The sequence below is a fragment of the Budorcas taxicolor genome, chromosome 13 (assembly GCF_023091745.1).
Source record: "Budorcas taxicolor isolate Tak-1 chromosome 13, Takin1.1, whole genome shotgun sequence".
NCBI lineage: Eukaryota > Metazoa > Chordata > Mammalia > Artiodactyla > Bovidae > Budorcas > Budorcas taxicolor.
The window spans coordinates 72,684,533-72,710,019 of record NC_068922.1 but is presented as its reverse complement, the minus strand read 5'-3'; the positions used below and the strand labels follow the sequence as shown (position 1 = coordinate 72,710,019).

Below are 25,487 nucleotides of genomic sequence, written 5' to 3'. Positions count from 1 at the left end.
GGCAACAGTGAGGCAGGGTGAGGGGGTCGGGGTGGCAAAGAGGGGCATGACAATGACCAGAAATGATCCCCGCTTCCCCACCTTGCCCCAGACCCATCTGAGCGCCCTGGATGGGGTTTCTGGGGGAACGCCCCCGGAATGAGGGGTGGCTGAGGGAGGCTGGGCTGCCCTGAGCAGGGAACAACCTTTCCTGGGACTGAGGACTTGGCTTGGTGGAAGCGGAAACCCCAGCTCTGACGGCACTGCAGATGTGGTGATTGTTCTCGGACATCCCGTCCCAATACCCTTCCTGCCTGTCTCACAAAAGGCAGTCCCTAATGGTAGAATTTGGGGGGCCCTGGGGTGCTGCCTGCATCCACTCAGAAGCCTGCGTGGGGGGTAGGTAGTCAGTCTGACTGTTCACTCTCCTCCCTAAGCTCCAGTTCCAGGACACATCCCTTTAATTCCCACTAGCCAGTGGCACTTTCCAGAATTTTCACAAAGCCTCTAAAATTCTGCATGGATGAGTACTGGCTGCTCGATTCTGGGGTTTAATGGTTTCAGAAGGTACCCTGAGTGATGCTCCACAGAGCGGGTCTCAAACCCAGTTCTCCTTACCTCTCCCCCGCCCCTACTCACACCATCCCAAGTCCGGAATGCCAGGTCACATTGGTCCCTCTCACAATGAACTGCTGAATGCCCCTTCCCCCCACTTGGGGACTGAAAACAAAAGGGGTCTAGGAACCACAACTTCTTGATGTTTATCAGCAAACAGGATTCTGGACCCAAACTGGACTTTAGTGCAGCCTCAGGCCAATCTTAGGCCTGGGAGTGGGCAGGGCTTCTGGGGAGAATGAGGCTTCCAAGGCTGCTGAAGCAGGCAGGAAGGTTCTTAACTCAATCCCAGTAAGGACAGAGGGGGCCTTTTCAGAGACGTTCCACCTGAGGCTAAGAGTGCCTGAGCCTGGCAGATCTGGGATCAAATCTGGGTCACTTACTAGCTGTGTAAGCTCCTGAAAAATGATTTAACCACTGAGATCTCAATTCCTTCTTCAGTAATGATTTCTGGGTAATAAGGAGGATGAAAGGAGATGGGGCAGGTCAAGTGCCTTAAGACAGTACCCGGAGGAAGCACTCGAGACAGGCCTGGTGGGATAATTCCTCCTCATTGCTGCTCTCACCTGAGGTTCACACATCTGTCTTCTCCATCCCCAGCTTCATCTCCCTCACCTGGATGACACCATCAGACCCCATCTGACCTTCCTGCTCTCTCCCAAACTTCTGACCTCTGGAGGACTGTGATCTTCCAGTTTCTGAAAGCTCGGCTCCTGCACATCCCTCTCCAGCTACTCACAGCCTGGGGACCCAAGCCGCCATGCCTTTGTCTGATGTTCAAGATCCCCAGGCTGTCCAGTGCACCCCCTCTCCCCTAGAGAGCCCCGTCTTTCATCACCTCCTTCCATGGCCTCCTTCTGACCTCCCCGCCTGGTCCAGGCTGTCTGCTCTTCCTTAGAATGTTCTGGCTCACTTGTTCCACCAGCCAGAATCCAGCCCTTCCTTAAAGGCCTAATGGATGGTCTGCCCCTTCCTGCCTTCTCTGACCCCTCCCAGCCTCCCCATAGGTCCCGGCTGCAGTGTCCACCCCGGATTGTTCTTTCATGTTCAGCAGCCTACAGGGACCATCACTCTGACCCGAAGGACCCTCCTAAGTCCCGGAAGAAGGGAAGAGCCAGGGGTTAGAGGAGAAACGGCGTCCACCTGCCCGAGAGCCTCCCACACTGCAGCGAGCTCATCGGTGCTTTTCAAACGCTCCTGGGATGACTGGGGGTGTTGTTTGCACGTCTTCCTCAGCCTCTGGAGAGGTGGCTTTGGAGAAATGAGGATGACTAAGGAAGGGGGACAGTGGTGGCTGCGGCAGCAGAACAGGGATGTGGGAGGAGCCGCCATGTGGCCCAGCCCAGAAGGGCTCTGTGTCCAACATTACACCAGTCTAAGCGGGGAGGGAGCCGTGCTTCAGCAAGGTCACGTGTCGTCTCCAGGCGGCAGCCCTTTGGGGGTGAAGAAGTGAGGCAAAGGATGAGGGGAAGGCAGTGGTTTCAGCAGGAGAAAAGCTGTCCAAGCAGCAGAGGATTTTCCAGCTGGGGTCTCCCCAAGTCACAGCCCCGATATCCAGAGCAAGTGGTGAAGACGGGCAGTGGGATGCAACCCACAGCCTGAGTTCAAGGGCCCTCGCCTTTCCCATCACTGCTCTGGGACGGCCCGTGGTCACAGCTTGCTTCACTGTGACCAAGTGACCATCAGGGGCTCTCGGAGGGGGCGAGGGGATCAGCAGAGCCCCCGGCCCCCAGTGACTTGCTAGATGACTTCCTGCTTGGTGATGGTCGGCTGCGGGATGGCGGAGGGGGGCTTGACGATGGTAGCAATAGCTCCGGGCAGAAGCTTGTAGGGCTCGGACCCTGAACCACCGGGCGGTGAAGGCTGTGGAGTCTCAGGGGTGGCTGGAGGGGCAAACAGACAGACAAGGGCTGCTCAGAATTCCAGCCCTTTGTGGGTGGGGGTCAATGAAGAGCACTAGGGAAGTCCTCCCCACTCTCTGACACTTAATTTCCTCTTCTACAAAATGAGAGAATTAGACTAGATTATCTCTACTGCTACAGCCCAAACCTTCTGACTTCCAGATCACCAAGTCTAAGTTCCATCAGGTCTGGAAGGCTATAGCTGGGTGAGGTCCTGCAGTTAGGACCTTTTGCCCGCGTCCCTACAACCCCCGTCTCCTCCACCCTTTGATACGGAGTTGGATGCTTCCCCCAAACTGGGGTCTAGGTCTCCCTAAGGACCGTGGGACATGTGACAGGATCAAGCTTTCTTGGAGAAAAGGAGGAGCAGTAGATGAGACCCAAGAGGCTGGCTAACTGGCTCGAAAAATACTCTCCCTTTGATAGTTAGGTAGATGAGTAGCAGAAACTGATGGCCCCACCCCCATAACAAGTTCAGAACGTAATTTTGACTATGACCCTCTTGGCCAACTTTATTCAAAGGCCAACTTTCCCAAAGAACAATCTCAATGAAATGCGATCTCATTTTAGCGGGCCCTCTCATCCCAAAGATAATCTTCCTCTTTGAAGGACCCTGCCCAATGACAAACTCACTCTTGTGAGATTTCACCTGAGGACAGTCTAGCCCAGTGGAAGCCTTCACCCAGTGAAGAGTCTCACCTAGTTGTCTAATGGACTAGGAAGTCTAACTTCAGTGAACAATTTTACCTAGTGGACAACGTCACCTAATGAAATCCTCACCGCAGTGGACATCCTCAACCGATCTACCCAGATGAGGATTGCCTCATCTAAGGACGGCTTCATTCAGTGGAAGCTGTCAATCACCTCACTGAATAAGCAGCCTTAACAAATGGACAGTCTTGCCCCTCATTCCCTACCCTGGAGCACAGAGAACTGTTTTACCCTATTTGCCATCTTCTAGACCCAACCTTCTCCAGATTCCCTCTCAGGCCCCAACCTCACCCCTTCCAGGGGAGAGCCCCAGTTGCCCACCTGCCTGCCCCCTGGGCCGGGGCCACTCACACATCTGTCCGTTGCTGAGGTGAGCAGGCATCGTGTTGGCAACAATGACGTTGGTGCCCATGTGTTCCTGCATCAGGTGAGGGTGCAGGGGGTGGTGGGCATGAGGTGCTTCACTGGAGGACCCTGCAGGTAGAAGGTGCTCAGTGAGGATGGAGAGTCTAGGATAACGACCATGGGTCTTGAGGCACCATCGTCCTCAAGGGTGGCCATCAACCTGCTCATCTTCACGGGGCCTATTGGGATCCTATTTGTGGGTTAGTAAACTGGGGCTTTCCCAGGTGGTGAAGTGGTAAAGAATCTGCCTGTCAATGCAGGAGACACAAGAGATGCAGGTTTGATCCCTAGGTTGCAAAGATCCCCTGGAGTAGGACATGGCAACCCACTCCAGTATTCTTGCCTGGGAAATCCCATGGACAGAGGAGCCTGGTGGGCTACAGTCTATGGGGTCGCAAAGAGTCGGACGTGACGGAACATGCCCACACACAAACTCAGGTTTCCCTTCCTATTCACAGGCTTCATGAAGGTATTGAGAGGACCCACAAACCAAGAGGACAAAAGTGATTTGAAAGGAACAAGGGGTATACAAGGAAGCCGCGATCATTTAGATATTGCAACGAGCAGTGTATTGATTGCATGTTAATATAATGGATTCAATCAATGTCTCTCAAAGCTCCGTGGTATGCGAGCCCTTAACCTTTTGGTCCCAACTCACTTTTCAGCCTCATCTCCCACATCTGAAGCCCAACTAGCCTATTTATGGCATCTCTGCATCCTCTGGACTGACCTAGCTCTCTATTTTTCTCCTGTGTTGCTAAAGATGCCTTCTACCCCACTTCCTCCAACCCCCACCAATATCCCCAAGTCCAAATTCCAACTCATACGTTCCCTCCTTTGGACCTCTCTTGATTCTCCCTACTTCAGTAGAAAGTAACCTCTCCTTCTTTGGAATTCACATAGTCACTGATTTGTAACCCATCTTTGGGGAACAATCGCTTCTGTCTATGAACATTACAATTACAGGTGTATCTTTCTTCTCTCTTTGAGATCCTAGCAGAGTGTTTGGAACACAGCAACGGCCTCAAGAAAATGCGTCAAGAGAATGACGGGACCATATGTATAGCATATGGTCTAGTGATAGGCTATGGCACTAATGCAACAACGGTGGAATTTTAGGGCTTGAAAGGGGTCTTTAAAACACACTGTTTCAGGGACTTCCCTGGTGGTCTAGTGGTTAAGAATCTGCCTTGCAATGCAGGGGACTTGGGTTCAATCCCTGGTCAGGGAACTAAGATCCCACTTTGTGTTGCTGTTGCGCTCATTCACGTCCGACTCTTTGCCATGCCATGGACCAGGCTCCTCTGGCCATGGGATTCTCCAGGCAAGAATATTTGAGTGGGTTGCCATTTCCTTCTCCGGGGTTCTTCCTGACTCAGGGATCAAACCTGCATCTCCTGAGGCTCCTGCACTGGCAGGCGGATTCTTTACCACTGAGCCACCTGGGAAGTGCAAAGAAGTCCATACACCACAACTAGAGAGCCTAAGTGCCAGAACAAAAGATCCCACAAGATGCAACGGAAGTCCTGCATACTGCAACTAAGACCCAATGCAGCCAAACAGATAAATAGAGAAAAAGATTTAAAAGTACACCTGTTTCAATGATAGCTATCAACATACGATGTGCCAGGTACTGTTTTACCGCGTTTTCCAGGTTTGACATAATTTAACCTTCACAACAGCCCTAAAGGCCAGCTATCATTATTAACCTCATTCTACAGATGAGATGACAAGGCCCAAAGAGATGAATTATTTTATCCAAAGTTTATTTGGCAATAGGACACAGGCTCCTTGCTGATCCTAGCCTCAGGACACCTGACTCACGGTGACCCTGCATTCACAGGGTCAAAGTGAGAAAGAAGTGAGTTACCATGTGACAGTGATTCTCAGCTAGGGGTGATTTTGGCCCCTCGGGGGACCTTTGACAATATCTGAGTATCTGTCACCACTGAAGGAGTGTTACTGGCGTATCACGGGTAGAGGCCAGTCATGTGCCCAAAGAAGATACAGAAGAGCCCCCTCAGCAAAGAATGACTCAGACCCAAGAATCCACTGAGGTTGAGAGACCTTGCCCTTGGTCATCACCAGTGATCACGTCACCTCCAAAGTCTCACTTTCAAGCATCTTTATTTAGACCCTGCCTCCTATCCTTCCGGCTCGCTTCCTCTAGCACCATCACTGCAAACATTCTTCAGCCCCGTTGAGGCTGTCATTTCACTGGCCCCCACTTTCCACTGACTGCCACCTGTCTTCATCCCTCTTAGTCCAGCCGAGATTCCACGGCACATCATCACAATCACTCCCCTGCGATCAGCCTTGGCTCCCTCCCAGCTCCCTTCTGAGCAAAACGTTTTCCAAAGGCAGTCGACTCTTGCTGTCTCCACTTCTCCACTTTCCAGCTCACTCAGTCTGCAACACCTCCCCTGCTTTCCTTTCCCACTGACACTGCTCTGAACACAATCGCCGAGAGCCCCCTTCCCACTGCTGTGGAGTTTAACAGCATTAAATGCTCTGTCCCCACTAAAACACACTCTGCTCTTGGCTTCTGGGACTTCCCTTGGCTTTTCTCTTATCCTCCTGGCTAGGCTTTCCTCCATTTCCTTCTTTGGCACCTGGTTTCTGGGACACCACTAAGCTGACTCTTATCCCCAACTTTGGGCTTGTTTGAGCAACAAATATCCATCTGCCTCCTGGATAACTCAACGTGACTATTTAACAATCATTTCACACTTCACTAAATTCTACAATGGATCTTCACCCCCTACCCCCACCCTCAGTCTCAAATTAGTTTTTTTCCCCCCAGTCCTCCCCATCTCAATAAATTACTCCACCACCATTCCTGTTCCTCAAAGCAAACATGTAGGTTTCATCCTTGACTCTTACCCTTCCCATTATTGCCCCTGTCTGATCAATCAGCAACTTCTGTGAGTTCTTCCTCCAAATAGATGTTCAAGTGCATCTGTGTTGATCAATTTCCAGTCACGCCTTGGTCCAAGCCTCCCTGTCCTTCCCCTCATTGAAGACAGTGACATTTCTCAGGGGTTTCCAGTCTCCATTTTCCCTCTGATGTTCAGTTTCTACCCACCATTGGGATAGTTTGTTGAAAACATTAGTCTGATTTTCCACTTTTCTTTTAAGAGTTGCAATGAGAATACAATGCAAATCTCTAACCATAGCCTCTAAGACTATATTTATGATTGGTTTCTTCCCAATCTCTGTCTTTGTTTCATACAGTTCCTCTTGCCTCACAAATTATCTTTCTCCAACACACAAACCTCTGCTGCTTTGGGGCCTTTAGCACTAGTTACTTGTGCTAGGAGTGTTTCTTGTTTGGCTTTCAAATGTTCTCTTTCCTTCCATCAGATCTGTGGCATAAAAGCCACCACTTTAGAGAGGTCTTCCTTGACCAACCTATCTAAAGAGGCCCCCTTTCAGTTATACTCTATTGTATTACTTGGTTATTTCAAAATCTGTAGTTGCCCTCTTTATTATATATTCAATTATCATCTGTTCCCCCAAGTGTTAATATACACTGGCACACACGCACACACACACACACGCACACACTCATATATACACTCATACACAACCTCCAGGAAAACTGACTCTTGTTCTCTGCTGAACCTCCAGCACTTAGAACAGCAACTGGAACATGGTAACGTCTCAGCACCTGAATTAACAGGCCATTGTCCCCATTTTCCTGATGAGTAAACTGAGACTCTGGTAGATAAATGGATTTGGCCAAAGCTACAGAACAAAGAAGTCATGGAGCTGAGTGGAGAGCTCAGGTCTGCATGAGACTGGTCTCTTAGGCTACCTCTCCCAGCCCCGCCCACTGGCTCAGATGGTAAAGAATCCTCCTGCAGCACAGGAGGCCTGGGTTCGATCCTTGGGTTGGGAAGATCACCCGGAGAAGCGCATGGCAACCCACTCCAGTATTCTTGCCTAGAGAATCCCATGGACAGAGGAGCCTAGTGGGCTACAGTATGTGGGGTTGCAAAGAGTTGGACTTGATCGAGCAACGAACACTTTCACTTTTTCACAGAGTGAGGAAGTGATGGAGCTGAGAGGTGAACGCAGCTCTGCATGCTGGCCTCCAGCCCCGCCTGCCTCTCGGCCCTCCCAGGCTGGACACCAACCTCCCAGCAGCATCTCCTGCAGCAGGTTGTCGATCTTGGCCATGCCGAAGAGCTTGATGAACTGGATCTGCTCGATCATCTGCCAGGTGATGCTCTGCAGGGTGGGCAGCAGCAGCAGCAGCTCGCCAAAGCGGCCACGCGAGTCGTACTGGCGGTCGTTGATGTAGTCTTCCAGGCTCACCTGCACCTGGGAACGCAGCCTCTTGATCTTGCCTGGGTCACTCAGCCCCTTGGCATCTGCAATGGGAGGGGTCATGCCAGGAAGGCAGAGGGCCAACCTGGAGCGCCTGGGGAGGTGGGACCCAATGTCCCGTTTCTCCGGGGGCTCTTTCTGGGAGGCCTAGTGGCCTGAGGGCACCTAGAGAATCCTAGCAGTGCTGGGGCAAGACTTCAGGAACACTCCCAAGAGGGCACCTTGTAACCTTCTCATCTTACAGATGGGGAAACCAAGGCACACAAAAAGGAGAGGACTTGGCCCAGACCACAGAACCACTTGTTGGCAGATCCATGATGTGGAATTAGGGCTCCTGACTCCCAGGTAAGGCCCCACTGGCAGTCCAGTGGTCAAGACTCCATCTTCCAATGCAGGGGATGCTGGTTCAATCCCTGGTCGGGGAGTTAAGATTCCACATGTCTCACAATTCAGCCAAAAAGAAAAAAAAAAAAGCCCCACCCTCCAGGCCTCAGCACTTGCTTCTTCTCCTGCCACATTAGTCTCCCCACTTGCCTGCTCCCTTGCCTGTGTGGTCTTGGGGTCTCAGCTTAGATCACACTTCCTCCGGGAAGCCTTCTCCATTCCATCCTACCAGGTCTGCACTCTGAGTGTTCACGATGTCCCCAAACCTCTGTGGCTCTTTTGTCACTACTGAGCACACAGGGTGGAATGTCTCTTCCACTAGACTGTGATCTCTATACAGGCATACATACATCTTTTAAACCCACCACCTTGTACCATGTATTGTCAACATGTGTTGAACAGATAACTAGATGAAAGGATGGGTACATGGACGGAAGGGTGAATGAATGAAAAAAAAAAAGCAATGGATACATTTTATATTCTTAACCAGGAAAGCGATTGAAGTGGTTATTCAATAGTTAATCTCAACCTTCATGGAAGACATCTATTGTCTCTTATGGATAAAGTAACCAGCAGAAAGAGAATTTCACCCACATTTCCAATGCAGGGTTTTCTCTCTCCTGGGCCACATTTGTGCATTCTATCACTCATTCAATAAACATTTATTGAGCACCACCCACATGCCCGGCCCTGACCTAAGTCACCAGCCCCTCCAGGCCAGGCTGCTGACCCTGACTCAGCATCAGTAATCCTGCACATTTTACTGAGCAGTTACTATCATCCAGGCCCATGCCAAGCACCACAGGGTGCACAGCTTGGGCCAGCCTCTGCAGGAAACTGGAACTAGAAATCTTATCCCCTCAAGAAACCAGGAATAGTGTGTGATAGGTAGGAACATGGGCTTGAGAACTGAAGAGTCTGAAGTTCAAATCCAAGCTCTGCCATTTCCTAGTTATGTGACCTGGGCAAGTCTATCAATCTTCCTGTGACTCAGTTTTCTTATCTGTAAAATGGAGATAATAGCAGTTCTTATCTCACAGATACCAGGTTGCAAGTAACAGGTGAGATCAACAAGAGGCTTAGTGAGTGCTCCATACACAGTGTTCATTTCTGCTTCCTCGCTATGCTTACTAGACTCAATCTTCACCCAGAAAGGGCTTGGCACTAAGGACAGTGCCTGGCACGAGGCAGGACCTCTCCAACATGGAAGGAGAGAAGGAAGCAAGGAAGCTTTGGAGCCCAGGCGTCCATCTTGACATCATGAGATGAAAATAGGTTTTGCACAAAATCACAACTACAAAGATGTGGTACAGGGACTTCCTTGGTGGCCCAGTGGTGGGGACTTCCTCCTTCAAGGCAGGGGGTGTGGGTCTGATCTCTGGTCTGGGAGTAAGATCCCACATGCCTCACAGCCAAAATACCAAAACAGAGAACAGAAGCAATAGTGTAACGAATTCAATAAAGACTTTATAAATGGTCCACATGGAAAAAAAACGACAAAAAAAAGACGTTGTGTGAAAATGGAAGTGGAGGGTTGGTAGATGGAAGAGGGAGAATGCAAATACATTCTCTTTATCCTGCTAATGAAAGGTTAGGAGATACTGCCAACAGTTGATGGAACAAAAAATAAAAGCATAAGTGCAGAACATTATAGAGGCAATCAGTAGAGACACTGAAATAGTAAGAAAAATGTATTAGGATGATGGGAGAGAAAAGATGGAGTGGTGATGGGGAAAAATACATTTCTCAACTATCATAGGAGAAAAAAAAATGTTCTAAAATGGATAAATCAAGAAGTAGAAGGGTTAGCATTTTATTTAGAGCTGGAGAGATGGCAATAAAAAAAACAGTACAAAGAATCAGAAATGGTTCCTCCTGGGGAGTGGGCTTTGGACAGGAAAAGCAGAGTGGGGAGGACTAGTTCCATTTTAAGTATGTGCAGATATTATTTTGATTAAAAAAAAAAATTCTGAGGGAAAGAAAAGGAGGATGGGAGGAGGTAAGGAACAGAAAGCAGACAGGAAGGGAGAGAAAGATAAAAGTGAAGTTGCTCAGTCGTGTCCGACTCTTTGCCACCCCGTGGACTGTAGGCCACCAGGCTCCTCTGTCCATGGGATTCTCCAGGCAAGTATACTGGAGTGGGTTGCCATTTCCTTCTCCAGGGGAACTTCCCGACCCAGGGACCGAACCCGAGTCTCCCGCATTGTGGGCAGACGCTTTAACCTCTGAGCCACCAGGGAAGCCCAAGAAAGGTAAGATGGGAAAGAAAAAAACCAAGCCTCTGGAGTCAGTGTGCCCCATCGTCACATCAGTCATTTGAGCCTTGATTTTCCTCATCTGTTAAATGGAGCTGATAAAGATGTCTTCTGATTGTTGTACTAGAGAGATGGAGTGGTAAACTCGGGGTTCGCAGCTCAGTGGGAGCAGTTCGACAGAGGGCCTGGAGCATCAGGGGAGGGTGAGAGGTGTGGGCTGTACCTGGGTCAAAGAAGATGATGGCTTTGAGGCAGGCGTACTCATTGTCATCAATCTGCAGCTCTTGAAAGGGCAGCACCAACTCATCAAGGATGCGCACGGACACTCGACTCATCTCTGCCAGCTCCGGGCAGTGCCGAGGGACGATGTAGTCATTGCCTGGATGGGTTAGGAAGGAGAGGGGATGGGAAGCCACCAGGGTGTACCTCTCTCCTCTAGCCTTTGCTGTTTGCAGTTATAATGCAGCAGCTGCTCACGGAAGGAGGGGCTGGTGGGGACTGTCACACCCATCTTACAGATGAGGAAGCCAAGGCCCAGATTAAAGGAATGAGTGACTTGCAGGCATTGGAGTGGGCCCAGAGCCTGACTTCTTAGGACCCCTTTCATATCACCCAAGCTCCATTCTTCAATGGCAACAACAGACTACAAGACTGATGACAATCAAGGGCTGTTTGGGAGGCATAAAAGCACCATGCATAAGGGCTCAGGTTCTGGAATTAGACCACCTGGGCTGAATCTTGCTTTTTCCACTGACTAGCCAGATCTATCTGGATAAATTACTTTCTGTGCCTCAGTTTTTCCATCTGTAAAATGGGAATAAATTATGGTGCTTATCTCATTGGGTTATCATACTAGAGGAGTTAGTATTTGTAAAGTACTCAGACTAGGGCCCACGGTGTGCCCTATGTAAGAAGTTAGAGTAATAAACAAACACGTTATGAAGGCATAGGTGACACAGACTGGGGGTTTGTGCCGTTCCTGGCTGTCTTTTGCTCCCTCTCCAGAAAGTACATCTGAATGCACAGGTTATCCCAGGGCTAAGCCTGACTGCTGTAACGTGAATGCTGGGGAATTTAATTCCTCGAGTCCACATTTCCTTGCATCTGAATCTGGCATCCAGTTGAGAATACTGAGGACAGGACCGTTCTGATCTGCCTCCCTCACTCTGCACACCACCAGGGAAATCTCCCATGCCCAGGTGCGCTCCACGCTGGGCATGCCTCCTGCAGAGCCCTGACTGGGCAGAAAGCATCCTCACCTAGAAGCAGAACATCCTTGAACACCATGGAGCGCTTGGTGGCTCCGAGAAGCAGGTGCTCGCCGGCATGGGCTCTGAGCAGGGCCACCTGGAAGAGAGAGGGGATGGCGTCTGGTGTCCGCATGCCTGGGAAGGCATCTACACCCCTGGGGAGGCTGCTCCCGCCAATTCAATGACCCTGAGCAAGTCAGCATTAGTGTTCTGCTTGCCTTTACCTGCCTGAATGATAAGATGGGCATCAGAAAACTGCTGCCTTCCTCTCATAACTGATAAAACTAGAAACGGGGAAAAGCTTCAGCTGACCGCTGAAAGGGGAAACAACCTGTGCTCGAGCTGGGACACCAAATGCCAACTCTGCCCTTGAACTGCTGCGTTTGGGGTAAGCTGCTGCTCCCCTCTGGGCCTCGTCTGTGTGTCTGTGTGCCTGGTAAAATTGTAACACCACTCTGTGTGTGTGTGTTAGCAGAGACTTAAAGGCTTTCATCAGACTCTCAAGAGGATCCACAAACCCAATAAGTTCTAAAACTTTTAGAGCTTTTTTGGGGGTTCTGAATTCCTACTCATGGATCAGCTATGTAACACAATGAAGGGTGTTTTGTAAAACACAGATTCTTAGGCCTTACTACCTGAGGCACTGATTCTCTTTATCTGGGGTGGGCCCAAGGGATCTGAAATTAACAAACTCCTCAGTTGATTCTGATGCATGGTTGTGTTTGGGAAATCACTGCTCCAAGAGATCTCTAGAGCATCCACCCACTTGAAGCTGGAAGATTCTAGATTCTGTTGTAAGAATCTGGATATGGATGCTGGTTTCCGAGGCAAAGGGTGTGAGCAACGGTCCTTGGCCAGAGATCCGCTTGACCGACCCCTTCCCTGCAGAGAGGACAGAGAGGCCTTGGAAGTCTGAGTCTGAAGTCTGGCAGGTGGGAGCCCTGCCAGCCTACAGGAGGGCATTGCCCGCCTTTTCAGAACCACCTGCTTCAGTGCTTGCATGTGGACCAAGGATGGGGCTGGTCAAATGGTAGCAGGCTGGTGGCCTCCAGGATCTTATCTGCAAGGTAGGGTAGGGAGTTTGGAAATTCTTTAGCAGACTAAACTAGGAAGCAAAAAAATGCTTTTATTCATTAATGCATTGGATTGCTCATTCTTGAAGTCATCAGATGTTAGTGCCTACTAAGTGCCAGACATCACTTTGCCAATAAAAATCTGTACAGTCAAAGCTATGGTTTTTCCAGTAGTAATGTACAGACGTGACAGTTGAACCATAAAGAAGGCTGAGCACTGAAGAACTGATGCTTTTGAACTGTGGTGTTGGAAAAGACTCTTGAGAGTACCTTGGATAGCAAGGAGATCAAACCAGTCCATCCTAAAGGAGATCAGTCCTGAATATTCATTGGAAGGACTAACGCTAAAGCTTCAGCTTCAATACTTTGGCCACCTGATGAAAAGAACCGACTAATTGGAAAAGACCCAGATGCTGGGAAAGATTGAGGGCAGGACAAGAAGGGGGTGACAGAGGATCAGATGGTTGGATGGCATCACTGACTCAATGGACATGAGTTTGAGCAAACTCCAGGAGTTAGCAAAGGACAGGGAAGCCTTGTGTGCTGTAGTCCACGGGGTCTCACACCAGACTGGGACACGACTGAGAGACTGAATGACAACCACAAGTGCCAGATGCTTGTTTGGGGACACAATAGTGAAAAGAAGGGAGGGAGGGAGGAGAAGGAAGGAGAGAGGAAGGGAGGAAGAAAGAAAGAAGAGATAGATGGATGGACGGAAGGAGGGAAGAAGAAAGGAAGATGAGGCTCATGTGATGAAGAGCAATGGGGCAAATCATGAAAGGCCCTGCTGAGGATGTGAGGTAGTTCTAAGGTATGGAGGACACCTGGCACAGAGTAGGCATTCGATAAATATTTGTTTGGATGAAAGAGGAAGGGACAGGTGAAAGGATGAGCCACTCTACTTAACATCCTCCCGGATTGAGCCCCTGTTGCAGCCATGTCCTTACCACGTCTGTGAACCCCCAAGGTGAAGCCTGGTGAGGATGACAGGAAAAGAGGGGGAATGGCAAACAGCCTTGGAGGAGGGCGAGAACTCCCTTTCCATGACCAGGACAAAAGGAGACCAAAGCCTGCTGATTATCAAGCACTTCCTACACGCCAGGCACCATGCAGGACTTTCGTCACTTACTCCAGTGTCTTTGCAATCGAGAGACAGAAGACCTAGAGTCGAACCCTGTGGCTGTCTTGCTCTGTGACCTTGGGCAAATCGCTCTTTCTCTCCAAGCCTCCATCCCCTTATCCAATGCTACCCAGCCTGCTAGGTTTCAATGGGTCGATGCCCAAAACAAACCAAGAAGCAAGCACGCTTGGTTCCTGGGGCAATGTTGACAGACAACATCCCCCAGTTCTCCCAGCTGTGCCCCAACCACCACAGGCAAGATAAGCTCCTTATACACTATGAATGCGGAGGTGGGAACCCTCCTGGCCCTGGGTCCAGCCCCCTAACATGGCTGTTCTGGGGGTGGGCAGGCGGTGGGTGGTGATGTTAATGATTATTCTGTGTTACTGGCCACCCATCACTGCTCTCTGAGAATGCTCTGAGCCCCAGCCAGGGAGGTTTGGGTGGGAAATGGAGGTTAACAATTGCTCAGCTTGTGGGGGAATCTTGTTGTCCTGCTGAGCCCCTGGGAAGGAACAGGAGGGATTAAACATTAATGGAGCCTCTCCAGCAGAGGGGACCGGGGCCAGAACACAAGGAGCAGGGAAGAAGGCCAGGGCAGCCTGGCCAAGATCCCTGCCTTGTCATCCCTCCCGAAGCAGCGAGGAATCCGTGTGAGAGGGCATCCGATCTGGCCCCCGTGTGAGGGTGAGGACCAGCAAAGCCAGGGTTTTCACAGCCTGTTTCACCACGTGATGCAAATGCATTCCAGGAGCGCCTGGGCACCAGAGGACTTTGAGAAGCCCTGGGCTTCCCAAGGTTCAACAGCTGCCTTGCCTGAGGACTTCTGAGAAACTTCAAGAGACCGAGACACGTTGCCAATTTTCTGTGCAGAATTGCAAAACAGAGAAGCAAATGTACCAGGAGCCGGTATCTGGAACACTGTCCACTGGTGCTGCCCCGCTTCCATCGGAGCTGAGTTGATGACCCAGTTCAGCCCCTCTATTCCAAACAAAGAAAATGTCTGCAGTGGCCTCAGGGGCACCCTGAGCAGGCGCTCAGGAACTCGACTGTCTTCAGGGGCCCATCCCTCAGCCCCACCTTCTCCCCCTAAGACATTTTTGGTATTCCAAAGAAGGTAGTTTGGGAAATAAAATTGCTGAATGAAAATCCATCTTGGTGGGATACAAGGAAGAAACTGACATTTAGGGAGGCCAGGACTGTGTAGGTGTCCCGTTACACCACGGACGCTTTGCAAAGGGTAATGTTCTCCATCCTCCCAACAGCTTTCTGAAGGGGATATTACGATTCATACTTTACAGATGAGAAAACGGAGGCTCAGGGAGAGGAAGTAATTTGTCCAAGATCACAGAGAGAAGCTTTCTTAGAGCCAAGGCTTAGGCCCTGCCCCTGAGCCCCTACCCACATCCTACCTGGGAGAGCTGTCGGATACAGCAGTGCAGTCAGTGGCTGTGGGCCTGGACTTTGAAGCCTGCCTGCTTGTTCTAGCACCGCCTGTGTTGGATACTAGCTGTGCGACCTTGAGCAAATTATTTAACCTCTCTGTGCCCCCAGTTTCCTCTCCTATATGATGGTCATAATAGCACTTACCTTACCTAGGGTTGTCGGAAGGATTAAATGAGCTAATATTTGTAAAGTGATTTAAACAGCTCCATGCACACATGAGCACTACGTGTCTGTGAAATAAATCGAATCAGTCCAAGGCCATATCCAGAGGGAGGGGGGTGGGCAGCAGGACCCACCTACCCAGGGCCCGGACTGCCCGCAGACCGTGTCCACCCTCACCTGGTCATCCAGAGGGAGCTCACAGAAGGCTGGGATGTACTTGGCCCACTCGACCAGCACCAGCAGCTGCTCTTTCATGGACTCACACACATCCGCGATACTGGCGATCTTCTTCGCCCGAATGTCGCCGTTGATTCCGGAGACAGGGGAGGTGATCTAGCGGAGGCGAAGGAAAATGCTGGGGTGGCAGGGGCCCCCCTCCATATACTCTGTCCCCTGCACAGAGCCCCCACCCCCCCAGAGAGCTTCCCTGCCTGGGAAAGAGGAGCTGGACTGTGGGTGCCTTCTCAGCTCTGAAGGAAGCTGTGGGGAAACTGCAAAGGGAGGGTGCCAAGGAGGCAGTTATGGGGGAAGACGGCTCTCTCTGGGCCTTCATCTGCCGCTTTCCTCCTACCTCCTCTTCCACCAGCTCCTTTGAAGCCTAAAAAACCCGAGAAGCAGGGCAAAAGTCCCCATCCTCATCGGAAGGTGCAGATACCACTGCCCAGAGAGGTACTGCAACTCGCCTAAGGTCACGCAGCAAGGGGGGCTGGCTGAGCCCCAGTGCGCTACAGTGTCCGCTCCTCTTTTCTCTCGGGCTAAGCCAATCTCACACCCTCGGTGAGCACAGAGACTGCGTGTGCAGGCCCCACAGGGCCGCTAGGTGCCGGCAGTGGTTTATGCTGTGCTTAGCCACTCAGTTGCGCTCGGCTGTCTGCAACCCCGTGGACTGTAGCCCCCCAGGCTCCTCTCTCCATGGGAATTCTCCAGGCAAGAATACTGGAGTGGGTTGCCATCCGATCCTCCAGGGGATCCAACCCAGGGATGGAACCCAGGCAACTGTAGGTGGATTCTTTACCGTCTGAGACACCAGGGTTTGAGTCTTTGCTACTAACTGGGCTGTGTGACCCTGGACTCAGTTTCCCTTCGTGATGTCCGAGGGCACTCCTGTCTGCTGCTCTAAGGCCCGGGTGGGAAGCAAAGGGGTGGAGTTGAGATTCCTTTTTAGGATGAGGGGGGCCCAGGTGGGTGGGGGAGGCTCCCCTGGTACCTGCTGGGACAGGACCTCAGCCTGCAGGAGCGCGTTGATGGAGGGCAGGCTGCTGTCCTCGTAGCTGGACCGGCGAGTGCTGATCCGGTCCCGTTCATTCTGTACAGCTGTGAGGAGGCAGAGGGAGGTGAGAGGGAGGAGAGGGATCCCATGGCAGGAGGGGTGGCTGAAGGACAAGGGGAGAGAGGTGAACCTGGAGGGCTGTCCTGCAGGGCTGTCCAGGAACAAAGGGAACACACTTGGAGGTGGGAGTTGGGGGCGGGAGGGAGAGTGTCCAGGCCACAGAGCCCAGGTCAGTGTGTGGGGATGGGGGCCAATGGCTCCTCACCCAGCTTGTGGGAGAACCTTCCCAGTGCCACTACTGCTCCTCACAAAGCAGGGTGGCTTGAGGAGTGATCTACCCATCATGGGAGGCATGCAAGGCTGTGATGACTTGGCAGAGGGCTTCAGGCGGGTCTTGAATTTTGAGCAGGAGATCTGTCTCAATGACAGGCTTTCAAGCTGTGTTTAGAAAAGGGTCCCTTCCTTTCCAGGTGCAAGTGGATAAGACAAGCAAAATGAATTGCTCTGGGTGATGGAGATGGCCCAGGGACTCCTGAGTACAGAGGCAGAAGCCTGGACAAGGGGATCTGGAGGCCCCACCTGCCCTGGGGTCTGTATCAGTAGGAAGCACATGTGCTCTAGGCTAACCTTCTCAGAGACAGCTCGCGAAAGCTCTGGCTCCCTCCTGCCCCACCACGGGGCTCCCCTCCCAGGAACTCAGAGATCCGGGGCCTCTGTCCACCTGGGCCCCACACCCCCTTGCTTCTCCACTCGGGTCAGTCTTGGCCTAAGATGTGGGCTGGTCCTTCTGCCACCCTGACAGGCCCTCGGAACCTGGGAGGCCTTTGTTGAAGCTGTAAGAAGGGAGGAAAAGGCTGCAGGAGACCTGGGTTCCTGGTGGGATTCACCGCTCAGTCTCCGTGCGCTGGTGGGGGCCACACCCTCTCTCTGGGCCTCAGTTTCCCCATCTACAGGCTTTTCTTTCTCAGACCCGCTCCTCTCGGTCTTTCCCATCTCAGGAACAGGCAGCTTTATTCTTCCTCCGAGCCTGGGGGCCTCGCTATATGTCCCTTTCTCTCACCTGCCCACCACCACCCCACCACCACACACATACTCCAAATGCTGTCAGTAATCTGTGCAAACCCACCTGCAGCTTCCACTCTGGGCTGGGTCCTGAGGGAGTCCAGACCCTCCTCTCTGGCCGCTTTGTTTCCAGCCTTACCCCTGCAGTCTGTGCACCTCTCGGAAGACAAAGGGATCCCCTGAAACCCGACTCGGGTCACATCCCTCCACTGCGGAAACCCAGGACCTCCCCATCATACCTGGAGTCAGGTCACCCTTCCTCACAGTGGTCCTATCTCCCTCATCTCACTTTTTACTCTATCAAACCTGCCTCCCAGCCGTTCCTGGGACTCACTCAGCCACTCTCCATCAAGGTCTTCACCACTGCTGTTCCCACTGCCTGGAATTCTCCTCCTACTCACACCCCATCCCCCACAACTAAGCTTCTCCCTCTCCGTTTGCTCATGTCTCCTTGCACGTAACACCTCTCAGAAACACCCTCTCTGACCACCCTGTCTAGTGGGGATATCCCTCCTGCAGGTTCTGCCACTTTCTCCTGTTTTATTTTTCTTCTTGGTACTTGTCTGTGTCCTTTCTTCACTCTCTGTCTAAGAGAAGGAAAGCTCCAGAAAGCCAGAGTATCTTCCCTTTCATCCACTGCTGTAACCCCAGCAACTAGAACAGAGCCTGGTACGCAGTGGGTGCTCAATAAATATCCACTGAGTGGCCGAAAGAAGGTGCAGAAGGAGACAAGCTTTGATTCTCGGGTGCAATCTATACCCCATTTCTCAATGGAACATTGACATTCCTCTCTTCAGCTCTCTCTTGATTTCAAACATTGTTGAAATCAGAGAAGGGAAGTCAGCTAGTGTAGGACTTTCCTAGAAGTCCAGTGGCTAAGACTGCAGTTCCAATGCAGGGGGCATAAGTTCGATCCCTGGTCAGGGAACTAAAGATCCCACAAGCCACGTGGTATGGCCACAAAAAAAAAAAAAAAAAAAGCTAGATTGTGTAAAGGGAACCCAGAGTTAGTGAGATGTAACAGAGGTCCCAAGGTAAGAAAACTCCTCTTCTCAGACCCACCGCCCTGGACGGGGGGGGCCAGCTTCCAGCAGCGCTCCCCTATTTGGGTCCCACCCCGCCTGCGACACCCCTCCCACGGCTGCCAGCCCGCACCCACCAGGGCGCCAAGTGGCGGCAGGCCTAAGAAAAGGGCTGCTGTCAGCAGCTGGGGATTGGGCTCCTCAAGGTTAGGCTGGCGTTATCAGTGCCCGGCGCGAGCTCAGTCACGGAATGATGTTTTCCAAATGTTTGCTCAGTATTAGCAGGGTCGGGGACCTAATGTAACTTCTATTGAATATTAACCGGCCCGGGCAGAGGCAGAGAGGACGAGCCTGTCTTCCGAGAGAACCCCTGAGTGGGGGTGTGGGAAGGGGGGCTGGGCCGGGGATCCCAGGTAGGGCCCATCCGTGGGCCCCTGGCCTACCGCCAGCTTGGACCTCCTGCATCCCTGGCCCTGCTTCCTGGGCTGAATTTCTGAAGCTGGGCATCAGACATTTGTCCTGGGTCTGACAGCTCAGGCTCAGGGAGGTGTAGGTTTATAGGAAAGAATCTGGGACCTGCCATTGGACCCACTGGCCCCCAGATTTCTTCCCAGAGTCTCCATTCTTTAACCCACTTGATCACCATGGAATATCCTCTGGCCAAACTTACAAGACTTTGAGATTCAGGGCCCTTCTCTGTGGTTGAGAGGAAGTTTTAGAAGACTTGACCAAATCCAGGTGCCCCCCAAGGCCATCAGTCCTAGTTCTCATCCAGGGAATTTGGTGTCTGCTCAGCTTGGGGAGCCCGAGGTCTAGTCCTGACTTCCTCTGCCCTTGACCCAATCATATCACCTCTCTGGTCTCAACTTCCCCATCTGTAAAGTGGAAAGATTTGATGGCCTCCTATGCACCCAAGTGGTCTATGAATGCTACATTTACAATCCATGCTTTGTCGTCCTCATGGACAACTTTGGAGTTCTCATTTCTAGATTCTCCTAAGGCCATCGAGGAAGGGAAATAAAAACTGGTCCCAACTCTCCCAGTCCCTGGGGCTTCCACTGAGAATTTCTCTTGGCTCTGAGAACCTCCCACCAAGCCAAGGAGGGGTATTGGGACTATAAGACTTCGGTAGAGCTAGTCAAATCAGTCAATCCTAAAGGAAATCAACTCTGAATATTCATTGGAAGGACTGATACTGAAGTTCCAATACTTTGGCCACCTGATGTGAAGAGCTGACTCATTGGAAGAGACCCTGATGCTGGGAAAGACTGAGGGCAGAAGGAGAAGGGGGCGACAGAGGATGAGGTGGTTGGACGGCATCACCAACTCAATGGACATGAGTTTGAGCAAACTTCAGGAGACAGTGAAGGACAGGGAAGCCTAGCGTGTTGCAATCCATGGGGTCACAAAGAGTTGGACATGACTTAACAAATGAACAATAATGACAAGAGCTAGTCATGCCCTTACTTCCCAGAACTTGACCGAAGTGGCAGCGGAACACTTTGCTACCCTGGCCGTGTTCTCAAAGCAGCTGAGACCACTGCATGTGTCAGGATCTTCTGGCTAACCCAAGCATGCAAACAACCACCAGCCTTTACTATAGCCCACACGCACCTGCCATTAGCCGATCCTCCTCTCCTCCTGGCATAATGCCACCTTCTCCAAGATAAGAAGCAACTGGCTGTTTTCAAGGCTCAGCCAAGGTAGAACGGCTGGGGACTCTCCCTCCCTGGGGCCTGCCGTCTCTGTGGCAGTCCAGTGGGAGGACCAGGAACAAACACACAAGTCCTGGTGGGCCATGTGTGCTTCCACAGGTAGATCAGTGGGCATATAGCAAGACTCACAGAGCTGGAAGCGTTCATTATCCACCCCTGTGATTTTACAGATGTGAACACCGAAGCCCAGATGGGGCAGAAACTTCACTGAAGTAACACACATGAAAGTGGCTCTGAATGTTTAATAAAAGACACCTATAAAGACCAGTGAGATGCAGGAACAGGCTACCTACAACCTAGGAAGGTAGCCATCCGCTCAGGTGAGCAGCCAGCCTTTCTCCCTCCCGCCTGTCACAAGGCTTGGAATTTTAACACAAGAGATTTACTCTCTCAAACATAAAATCTTAGGCTGTCGAGCTGATAGAAACACTGGCTCTTAGAACCCTAAACTGTTTGGCTCTTAGACTGTAGCTCTCAGTCTTTTCCTTGACTCTAGCTATTCATGCGTGTGTGATCAGTTGCTTCAGTCGTGTCCAACTTTGTGACCCCATGGGCTATAAGCTCGCCAGGCGCCTCTGTCCATGGGATTCTCCAAGCAAGAATACTGGAATAGGTCGCCATGCCCTCCTCCAAGGGATCTTCCCAAACCAGGGATCGAACCCGGGTCTCCTGCGTCTTCTGCATTACAGGCAGACACTTTACCACTGAGGCACCAGGAAAGCCCCTAGCTGTTCACACATGCCTCATATTCCCATTCATGGCATTTCTTTTATTTATTTGTTTTCTTTGTTTGGTGGCCATGGCCTGTCGAACGTGGGATAGTAGTTGCCTGACGAGGGATTGAACCCTCGCTTCCTGCAGTGGAAGCACAGAGTCTTAACCACTAGACAGCCAGGAAAGTCCCCCATAACATTTCTCATTTGACAAAGTTGTGCTCAAGTTCAAGGTGAGAACAGTGCAATCCCACTGAAAACTGGGTGGGGGAGAGCTGGGGGCATCTGCCCTTTGAAAAAGAGTCTCCTTGCTCTTGAGAACCACTGAGGTCCAGATGAGAGAATCGTGGTGTTGTGAGCATCACGGTGTGTTCCTGAGGGTCATAGCCCAGGTTTCACAGCAGGAGTCATAAACTCTCAGGGTCCTATGGGGATGAGGCCCAGAGAATATTTCCCAGGAGACGGGCAGAGAAATAGGGGCTCAGAGGCAGAGTCACGGAAGGGAGACTGCCAAAGCCAAGCTCCCCCCCTTCCCAGCTGGCCAGGAGAAGGCTGCGTCCCAGGATCCTGCTGGGGGTGGGGGTGGAGCAGGTGTGTGTTTGTGCAGAACTAGACCAAGGGTTTTGGTTAGTGTGCCGCAGCTGCGGGCTCGAAGCGAAGGTCTGGGAGCCAGTCTCAGGGCTGGGAAAGGTGCGTTGAGCAGAGAAGGAGACAGAGAGATTTGAAAATGGACTCAAGTTACTCAGAGAAGCAGTTAAAAGATATTTGTTTCCTGAGCTTGGGCTAGAAAACTTTCAAACGTTCCTAGAGTCTGGAGGGCATGGCAGGCAGCATTGAGGTATCATCCAAACTGCATTGAGCTCAAGACCAAAGCTTGGGGTTCAAACCTCGGAGTTTGCTTCGACCAACTTGGAGGGGCCTTGGGCAAGTTGTTGACCCATTCTGGGCCTCAGTTCCCTCGTCTATGAAAAGCAGGGGTGATAACAGTGCCCCGCAGGGCTGTCATGATAATGAAAAGACCTATGAATTGTGGGAAAGCCCAGGCAGGTGGAAAAGCCCAGCTTCTGTTGGCAGGAGATAACTTAATAAATGCTGTGCCCCAGCACTCCCAGCCTCCTCCACCCAGGACGAGTCTGACGCCTTGTTCCCTTTCTCTGGAGCCTGAGGACGCTGCGTCATCCGATCCCCAAGAACGAAGACTAAGGAACTGGAGCACTTGACCCCGGAACAGGAAGATGGGAGATAGAGCCCCGCCCCATTCCTGTTCACATATGCTGAGTCTAGTCGTGGGGCCATGGAAGTTCGTCATGCCATTCTCTACGTTTTTCCTGATGCTTGAAATAGTATATTAAGCAAAAACACCCAGGGACTTCTGAGGTGGTCCAGTGGTTAAGACTTGGTGCCTCCACTGCAAGGGGTGTGGGTTCAATCCCTGGTCAAGGAACTAAGATTCCACATGCCAAGGAGTGCAGCCAAAAAACGAGAAAATAAAATCACGTTAAAAAAAAAAAAAGGAAAAAACACCCAACCTGGCTGCCTTGCGGTGGCGACGGCAGGCAGGGGTGGTGGCGCTGGGAACCCGAGTAGCTGAAAGTAGGAGCTTATCTCTCGGAATCTTTCTCAAGACCAAGCCCAGCCCCTCCCTATGGTCAGATCTTCAGGCCCTCCCTCCTCTCAGCCATTAGCCAGTCACCCTGGGGCCTGTCACCGAGTCATAAAGTTGTGGCCACAGTTGTAAATGGCCGTCAGGAGCTTGTGGGCATGGGTGGGGCAGGGGGGCGGCAGGCGGGGGCCGAGGCTCACCTTCCTTCTTCATGCCAGCCCGGAAGCACTTCTTGAGCCTGCAATAACGGCACTGGTTCCTCTTGTCTTTGTCCACCACGCACTGCCGGCTAAACCTGGGGAGGGCTTGGGGTGGTTGGAGGAAGAAAGGACAGCCCTCCTCCCCCCAGGGCTCAACTAGGATCCTGGCCATCTGGTTGACCTCCAGGCTCCTTGCTCAAACCTTCCATCCCAGGAGTCCTCCAGCTAACCAACCAGGAGCTGGAAAGGCCCTGTGGACTCTCTGAGAGCCCAACCCTGTCCCCCTAAACATGAGGAAACTGAGGCTCAGAGAGCGGACACGTGGCCTCAAATCACTCAGCTATGAGTAGAAGGCACTGCTATTTCCCACGTATCTTATTGAAAGCCCAGAGCCCAGAGCGGGCTACTGGCTGTGAATCAGTTTCAGTACTTGGTCCACATAAAGCCACTTTCTGGAAGGGCATATGGAGTAGAGGCAGGCAGGCGCCACCGTGGTTCTGGGTGGTGCCCTGTCAACCCCAGGCTCTGCCGTTGATTCAAGCTGGGTGACCTTGGGCAAATTCCCAGTCCTCTCCAAGCCACAGCTTCCTCATCTATAAAATGAGATAATAATAGTAACCTCTGCAGAGGGGTGTTGACAGGTGAAAATGAGATAATTACCCAAATGGGGCTCAGTGCAGTGTCTGTTCATAGTAAGAGCTTGTAACTACAGCTGCTATTATTTTATTATTGTTGTTACCCAGCAGGGGAGATGCTTCTGAAGGATGACTCTCCAAGGCCTTGAGAGAGGTGGAAAGGCCTGGGGCCAACCCCCTATTCACCACAGAAAAAGTGCCAGGTTGGGGGATGGGCCTCATCCTCTGTGGTTTCAGAGGAGACTTGATCTTAAGCCTCAGAGGTCCCCATTTGCTAAATGGGAAAAATCACGATGAGCTTCCGGAAGCAGTTAATACAGGCAAAAACTTAGTATGGTGCCCAGAACATAGTAAGTGTTCAATAAAGGGATGACTAGAATAGACACTCCCATCTGATCTGCAAGGGTGAAGAAATCAGAGGCTTGAAGGCCTTGAAGGGCAGATGGCTCCGAGACCTACCCAGGGAGAAGACAGACCCCGGGGAACATCAGCCCAAGTGCACCCATTTCCCAGATGGAGAAATCGAGGCTCCTCACCTGCAGGAGTACATGTGGTTCTTCCTCACGCTTCTCCGGAAGAAGCCCTTGCAGCCGTCACAGCTCGAGGCACCGTAGTGCTTGCCCGTGGCCCGGTCCCCGCAGATGGCGCACAGGGCGCTGACACCCAGGCTGTTGGGTGCATTGAGGTTGGCACCCTCTGATGGGGATGTGTCTGCACCGGAAAAGCAAAGAGTGAGGACGCAGGAGGGGCAGGAAGTCACCTCTCAGAGGCCCTGCTGTCCTGGTGGTTTATATTCAGAAAAGGATGTGAGCCTTGTAGGGATCTTTCCAGAGCTTCAGCCTCAGCTAGATCCAGGTGCTACTGACCCCCCTCAAAGAACTTGGGCAAGTTCCTTGCTGTTTTGGAACTCCCATTTTGCATCCATAACTTAGGGATGGTTGTGACACTGACTTCGTAGAGTTGTTTAACGAGGGTCTGCTCCTCCCCATGGTGGCGATCGCTAGCCTCAGCTTTCTCTGGGAAGGAATGAAGAAACTGGCTGTCTCCTAGGATGCGTTCAACAGTTATGGACCCTGATTGGCTGGGCAGAGGGGGCTATGAGAGGGGTAAATATTCCCCCATCATCTCCAGAACCAAGTCCTATTCCTTACTGAGTGACCAAGGCTGGGTGAGTCTCAGCTTGGTACTCGGTGGCCTTGCAAATTCTGCCAGGAAACAGGAAGACATACATCAAGGACAGTGGCTTGTTTGCCCTCCTGGGAGGATCATAGCAAGGATCTGGGCATCCCACAGCAAAAGCTACTGCACTGGGACTTCCCTGGTGGTCCAGTGGTTAAGACTCTGCACGTCCAGTGCAAGGTGAGTGGGTTTGAGTCCTGGTCAGGGAAGTAAGATTCCCACACACCGTGGGGTAAAAAAACAAACAAACAAAAACACCTGCTGAATCTATGTGAGGAGGGGGATAAGAGGTAGATGGCTGTGGTCTTGGTGACTAGTGCTGCCTCTTAAGTCATCTGTGACCTTGGGCAAGTTCCTTTTCCTTGCTTCAGTTTCCCCTGGGCCTCAGTTTCCCTAATTGCAAAAGAGGGCAGATTGACTGGTTCAGTCGTTTTCAATTTTATCTTATATTTCCG

At 51.6% G+C, this 25,487-nt stretch overlaps 1 protein-coding gene across 1 annotated transcript in view; it reads right to left on the bottom strand.

Moving 5' to 3' along the window:
- Positions 1–2,334: 2,334 nt before the first annotated feature.
- HNF4A (hepatocyte nuclear factor 4 alpha) overlaps positions 2,335–25,487 on the bottom strand; it is a 26,549-nt gene continuing 3,396 nt past the window's right edge. Inside the window, exons 2-10 of the mRNA XM_052650881.1 lie at positions 24,390–24,564; positions 23,219–23,313; positions 16,841–16,947; positions 15,811–15,966; positions 11,842–11,929; positions 10,806–10,961; positions 7,751–7,987; positions 3,528–3,680; positions 2,335–2,477 (exon numbers count right to left, since the gene is read on the bottom strand). Coding sequence (XP_052506841.1) covers positions 2,335–2,477; positions 3,528–3,680; positions 7,751–7,987; positions 10,806–10,961; positions 11,842–11,929; positions 15,811–15,966; positions 16,841–16,947; positions 23,219–23,313; positions 24,390–24,564 — 1,310 coding nt within the window. The remainder of the gene's footprint in view (positions 2,478–3,527; positions 3,681–7,750; positions 7,988–10,805; positions 10,962–11,841; positions 11,930–15,810; positions 15,967–16,840; positions 16,948–23,218; positions 23,314–24,389; positions 24,565–25,487) is intronic.